Source organism: Oncorhynchus tshawytscha, unplaced genomic scaffold, assembly GCF_018296145.1.
Source record: "Oncorhynchus tshawytscha isolate Ot180627B unplaced genomic scaffold, Otsh_v2.0 Un_scaffold_4246_pilon_pilon, whole genome shotgun sequence".
NCBI classification, from domain to species: domain Eukaryota; kingdom Metazoa; phylum Chordata; class Actinopteri; order Salmoniformes; family Salmonidae; genus Oncorhynchus; species Oncorhynchus tshawytscha.
In genome coordinates this window covers 145,529-152,500 of record NW_024609831.1, presented here as the reverse complement: position 1 = coordinate 152,500, position 6,972 = coordinate 145,529, and the positions used below count along the sequence as shown (strand labels likewise).

Sequence of the window (6,972 nt, the reverse complement as noted above, 5' to 3'; positions counted from 1 at the left end):
CAAGGTCAGTACACGCACACACACTTACACACACACATACAGACTGTTTAGATTGCTCATCAAAGTTGACCATCCTGCTTCGTGACACAACTCTCTAATTTGTTTAGACTCTACACTGCCTGTTGTTGTTATTTTGACTGTTGTTGTTGTTTTGACTGATTTTAATGTTGCTGTTGTTGGTATTGTTGTTTTGACTGTTGTTGTTGTTTTGACTGTTGTTGTTGTTATTGATTTTAGTTGTTGTTTTGACTGTTGTTGTTGTTATTGATTTTAGTTGTTGTTTTGACTGTTGTTCTTGTTGTTGTTTTGACTGTTGTTGTTTTTTTGACAGTTTTTGTTGTTGCTGTTTTGTCGTCTGTTATTGGTGTTGTTGTTTTGACTGTTGTTTGTGTTGTTGTTGTTTTGACTCTTGTTGGTGTTGTTTTGACTGTTGTTGTTGCTGTTTTTGGTGTTGTTGTTTTGAATGTTGCTGTTATTGTTGTTTTTACTGTTGCTGTTGTTTTGACTGTTGTTATTTCTCTAACAGGAAGAGCCCTGGGAAGAAGAGGAAGTCTGTCCAGAAGCAGAGTGGGGCTCTGTACGATACAGACAGCACGCTCCGCACTGCTACTCTTCACATCTGACACACCACGTTAACAGTTGAAATCGGAAGTTTACATACACCTTAGCCAAATACATTTCAACTCTGTTTTTCACAATTCCTGACATTTAATCCGAGTAAAAGTTCCCTGTCTTAGGTCAGTTAGGCCACTTTATTTTAAGAATGTGAAATGTCAGAATAATAGTAGAGAATTATTTATTTCAGCTTTTATTTCTTTCATCACATTCCCAAGCGGTCAGAAGTTTACATGTACTCAATTAGTATTTGTTAGCATTGCCTTTAAATTGTTTAACTTGGGTCAAATGTTTTGGGTAGCCTTCCACAAGCTTCCCACAATAAGTTGGGTGAATTTTGGCCCATTCCTCCTGACAGAGCTGGTGTAACTGAGTCAGGTTTGTAGGCCTCCTTGCTCGCACACGCTTTTTCAGTTCTGCCCCAAAACCTTCTATGGGATTGAGATCAGGGCTTTGTGATGGCCACTCCAATACCTTGACTTTGTTGTCCTTAAGCCATTTTGCCACAACTTTTGGAAGTATGCTTGGGGTCATTGTCCATTTAGAAGACCCATTTCCGACCAAGCTTTAACTTCCTGACTGATGTCTTGAGATGTTGCTTCAATTTATCCACATAATTTTCCCACCTCATGATGCCATCAATTTTGTGAAGTGCACCAGTCCCTCCTGCAGCAAAGCACCATCAGAACATGATGCTGCCACCCCCGTGCTTCACGGTTGGGATGGTGTTCTTCAGCTTGCAAGCCTCCCCCTTTTTCCTCCAAACATAACGATGGTCATTATGGCCAAGCAGTTCTATTTTTGTTTCATCAGACCAGAGGGCATTTCCCCAAAAAGTACGATCTTTGTCCCCAGGTATTGGAGTGGCCATCACAAAGCCCTGACCTCAATCCCATAGAAGGTTTTGGGGCAGAACTGAAAAAGCGTGTGCGAGCAAGGAGGCCTACAAACCTGACTCAGTTACACCAGCTCTGTCAGGAGGAAGGGCCAACATTCACCCAACTTATTGTGGGAAGCTTGTGGAAGGCTACCCAAAACATTTGACCCAAGTTAAACCATTTAAAGGCAATGCTACCAAATACTAATTGAGTATATGTAAACTTCCGACCCACTGGGAATGTGATGAAAGAAATAAAAGCTGAAATAAATAATTCTCTCTACCATTATTCTGACATTTCACATTCTTAAAATAAAGTGGTGATCCTAACTGACCTAAGACAGGGAATTTTTACTTGGATAAAATGTCAGGAATTGTGAAAAATAGAGTTGAAATGTATTTGGCTAAGGTGTATGTAAACTTCCGACTTCAACTGTATATACACACAGAAAACACAGAAAACACAGACAGCACGCGCCGCACTGCTACAAGCCTCATCTAACACATATGGCAGACAGCACACTCCGCTTGTCACACACTTACCCCTACCCACAACCCCCTCTGTTCACTCATCTAATCCGACCCATCCTCTTCCAAACCTACTAAGTGTCTCAACGTGCCAAAATGGTCCAGAACTCTTTGCAGACGCAGGACACTATTTGACTATGAAAGTTGTAGAGGTCCAGGATTGATAATGACCTGAGGACTCACTGAAGACAAACTGTGAGGAGGAAACACGATGGGACTATTTGACTGTTAGTACTGTAATGTAATATCTATCGGCTCGGATGGACCTCAACATGGAAAAATGATGATTATGATGTTACCCTTTTTCAATCTTGTGAATAAATCATTTATACCACCGTTCATGTGTGTGTGTGTTGTTCGTGTGTGTGTGTGGTTCGTGTGTGTAGGTGTGTGTGTGGTTTGTGTGTGGTTTGTGTGTGTGGGTGTGTGTGTGTGTTTGTGTGTGTGTGGTGTGTGTGTTTTGTGTGTGTGTGTATGTGTGGTTCGTGTGTGTAGGTGTGTGTGGTGGTTTGTGTGTGTAGGTGTGTGTGTGGTTCGTGTGTGTAGGTGTGTGTGTGGTTTGTGTGTGTAGGTGTGTGTGTGGTTTGTGTGTGTAGGTGTGTGTGTGGTTTGTGTGTGTAGGTGTGTGTGGTTTGTGTGTGTAGGTGTGTGTGTGGTTTGTGTGTGTGTGTATGTGTGGTTCGTGTGTGTGTTTGTGGTTTGTGTGTGTGTTTGTGGTTTGTGTGTGTGTTTGTGGTTTTTGTGGTTCGAGTGTGTGGTTCGTGTTTGTATGTTTGTGGTTTGTCTGTGTGGTTCATGTGTGTGTGTGGTTCGTGTGTGTGGTTTGTGTGTGTGTGTCTGTGTGTGTGTGTTTGTGGTGGTTTGTGTTTGTGGTTTGTGTGTGTGTTTGTAGTTTGTGTGTGTTTATGGTTTGTGTGCGTGTTTGTGGTTTGTGTGTGTGGTTCATGTGTGTGTGTGGTTCGTGTGTGTGGTTTGTGTGTGTGTGTGTGTGTTTATGGTGGTTTGTGTTTGTGGTTTGTGTGTGTAGGTGTGTGTGTGGTTTGTGTGTGTTTATGGTTTGTGTGCGTGTTTGTCGTTTGTGTGTGTGTGTGTGTGTGTGTGTGTGTGTGTGTGTGTGTATAAGGGGCAGATGGAGAGAGGTGTTGTGTGTCCACTGTCTGGCAGTTTTGAGGAGCGGAGCGGTCGATGTCTAGAGTGCTCCTCAGCCATTACCCAGAAATCAATGCTGCCACGCCAGCCGTCAGCACAGATGCTGCTAGAACACCAGAGAGCTGTCACACAACATCAGAGGTGTGTGTCCGGTGTGTATGTGTGTATGTGTGTGTGTGTGTGTGTGTGTGTGTGTGTGTGTGTGTGTGTGTGTGTGTGTGTGTGTGTGTGTGTGTGTGTGTGTGTGTGTGCACTCAACAGCAGACTATCTGACTCCACTGCTCTTTCATCCACTTCAGGAATTGGAGGGAGAGGGTGTGTGTGTGTGTGTGTGTGTGTGTGTGTGTGTGTGTGTGTGTGTGTGTGTGTGTGTGTGTGTGTGTGTGTGTGTGTGTGTGTGTGTGTGTGTGTGTGTGTGTGTGTGTGTGTGTGTGTGTGTGTGTGTGTGTGTGTGTGTGTGTGTGTGTGTGTTAATGTGTCAGATGTTGGTGTGGTGTCTGAGATGCACTGACTCAATCTGACCACTAGATGGTAGTATTTTCCTCTGGTCTAAGCCAATGGATCTGTTTCTTCAGGGTATTAAGATCAAATCAAATTAAATCAAATTTTATTGGTCACATACAAGTGTTTAGCAGATGTTGTTTCAGGTGTAGCAAAATGCATGTATGAAACAAAGCAGGATCAAGGAGTTAGCCTGCTAAATTTCCTAAGTATATATATATATATATAAATATACATATATTACCAGTCAAAAGTGTAGACACACCTACTCATTCCAGAGTTTTTCTTTATCTTTACAATTTTCTACATTGTAGAATAATAGTGAAGAAATCCAAATAACACATGTGGAATCATGTAGTAACCAAAAAAGTGTTAAACAAATCAAAATATATTTTATATTTGAGATTGTTCAAAGTAGCTACCCTTTACAATGATGACAGCTTTGCCCACTCTTGGAATTCTCTCAACCAGCTTCACCTGGACTGCTTTTCCAACAGCCTTGAAGGAGTTCCCACATATGCTGAGCACTTGTTGGCTGCTTTTCCTTCACTCTGCGGTCCAACTCATCTCACACCATCTCAATTGGGTTGAGGTCGGGTGATTGTGGAGGCCAGGTCATCTGATGGATTATTCCATCACTCTCCTTCTTGGTAAAATAGCCCTTACACAGTCTGGAGGTGTGTTGGGTCATTGTCCTGTTGAAAAACAAATGATAGTCCCTCTAAGCCCAAACCAGATGGGATGGCGTATTGCTTCAGGATGCTGTGGTAGCCATGCTGGTAAAGTGTGACTTGAATTCTAAATAAATCCTTGAGAGTGTCACTATCACAGCACCCCCACACCAACAATCCCCAATATATTTGTTTGTAAATATATACAGTGCCTTGCGAAAGTATTCGGCCCCCTTGAACTTTGCGACCTTTTGCCACATTTCAGGCTTCAAACATAAAGATATAAAACTGTATTTTTTTGTGAGGAATCAACAACAAGTGGGACTCAATCATGAAGTGGAATGACATTTATTGGATATTTCAAACTTTTTTAACAAATCAAAAACTGAAAAATTGGGTGTGCAAAATTATTATTAATATATATAGATACATATTCATACACACACATAAAATATATGCATATATATATAGTTTCCTTTATTTTGTTCCACTAACCCTACCACCCTTCCCCTAATTGGAGTAAACTAATGAACAACAACACTTAGGCTTCTGTGTGTTTGAATGTTCTTCTGTGTGTTCATGTTTGCTGCGTATGTGTGTGGTGTTTCTGTGTGTGTGTGGTGTGTGTGTGCGTATGTGTGTGGTGTGTGTGTGTGTAGTGTGTGGTGTGTGTTGTGTGTGTAGTGTGTGGTGTGTGATGTGTGTGTAGTGTGTGGTGTGTGATGTGTGTGTGTGTGTGTGTGTGTGTGTGTGTGTGTGTGTGTGTGTGTGTGTGTGTGTGTGTGTGTGTGTGTGTGTGTGTGTGTGTGTGTGTGTGTGTGTGTGTGTGTGTGTGTGTGTGTGTGTGTGTGTGTGTGTGTGTGTGTGTGTGTGTGTGTGTGTGTGTGTGGTGTGTGTGTGTGTGGTGTGTGTGTGTGGTGTGTGTGTGTGTATGTGTGTGTAACACTATTACAGGGTCCTGTGTAAACTCAGGTGAGGGTGGGAACTGCAGCGATAGTCCTAGGAGGGTCCTGTTGGGAATTCCTGGCATTCCTGAAACAACATACACACACACACACACACCCACACACGCACACACACACAGCTGTGTTCCTAACATTGGAGCAAGCAACTTCCTAGTTCAGTCTGTTTTCTGTAATCCACCCACCCATCCTCTCTCCTCTGCTCCCTCCACCTCACCCCTCACATTGTTATTCCTACCATTCCTTTCCATACATCCTACACCCTTAATGCTGCCCTCCTTCCTTCACCCCTCCCCTCCCCTCCCCTCCCCACTCCTTCTCCTTCTCTTCTCCTTCAGTTATAATGTTGTCCTCTTCTCCCAGCAGCCTCGAGGCTCAGCACAGATATTCTTGTTTATCTGAACTTTATCTTCCTCCCCTCCTTCCCTGCTTCCCTCCTCTCTTCCTCCCCTCCCCCCTCCCCCTTTCCTCCTCCTCTTTCCTCCCCTCCTTCCCTGCTTCCCTCCTCCCCTCTTCCTCCCCTCCTCCTTCCCCCCTCCTTTCCTCCTCTCTTCCTCCCCTCCTTCCCTCCTTTCCTCCTCTCTTCCTCCACATGCTCACACTCACAAGCACTGACACATGTCCCATTACCAGCAGTAAGGTCACTCCAGTGTAAGTGGTGCAGGTGTGTGTGTGTTATATTGTTTGTGCCGTGAATCAGTGTGTGTGTGTGTGTGTGTTATATTGTTTGTGCCGTGAATCAGCGTGCGTGTTTCTTTGTGTGTGTATGTGTAGGGCGAGGTTAGAGGATAGGGTCTCTTCCGTTCTCATCAGGCCATGTTTCCATAGTGTACACACACAACACACATACACACAACACACACACACAACACACATACACACAACACACATACACACAACACACATACACACAACACACATACACACAACACACACACACAACACACATACACACAACACACACACACACACACACACACACACACACACACACACACACACACACACACACACACACACACATACACACAACACACATACACACACACACACACACCACCTAATGTCTCTGGTGTCCCAATGGGTGTATTGTTATATGAAACCTCCATGATGTCACCTCTCCCTTCCTTTCCCTCAGGCGACCGGACTGTGTGTGTGTGTGTGTGTGTGTGTGTGTGTGTGTGTGTGTGTGTGTGTGTGTGTGTGTGTGTGTGTGTGTGTGTGTGTGTGTGTGTGTGTGTGTGTGTGTGTGTGTGTGTGTGTGTGTGTGTGTGTGTGTGTGTGTGCGTACGTGCGTGTGTGTCCTGTCTCTCTTACAGTATGTCACAGGGGTCATGTCATCCCACATGCGACAGAGAACTCCCTCTCTTCTTTCTGTCTACCATTCTGTTGTTTTTCCATCTGAAACGTGTGGAACAATACATGGTTCTAATACAGTACCCCTGAGAGAGATATTCTACTCTTTTCCTTTGGGATCTTTCAGAGGCGTTCTGAACTGGACACAAGACATGAACACACTAAGAGAGAAAGACTCACTTCAGGAAACACACACACCTCTCTCCCTCTTCTCTTTCCCTCTTTGTGTAGGGTGCAGTGCCATGTTGGAACAGTGAAGTCATCTGTGCCAGGGTGGAACCGCCCCCTTTCTCCCCCCCGCTACCCCTTCTCA

At 44.1% G+C, this 6,972-nt stretch overlaps 1 protein-coding gene across 2 annotated transcripts in view; it reads left to right on the top strand.

The window, feature by feature from the left end:
* The window catches only part of tmeff2b (transmembrane protein with EGF-like and two follistatin-like domains 2b), a 10,044-nt gene extending 9,348 nt beyond the window's left edge, over window positions 1–696 (top strand). For both annotated transcript variants that reach the window (XM_042319486.1, XM_042319485.1), the window contains 2 exons: window positions 1–4; window positions 527–696. The exon at window positions 1–4 is cut by the window's left edge and continues 261 nt beyond it. In XM_042319486.1, coding sequence (XP_042175420.1) covers window positions 1–4; window positions 527–623 — 101 coding nt within the window. In that variant the 3' untranslated portion in view covers window positions 624–696. The remainder of the gene's footprint in view (window positions 5–526) is intronic.
* The last annotated feature ends 6,276 nt before the right edge of the window (window positions 697–6,972 follow it).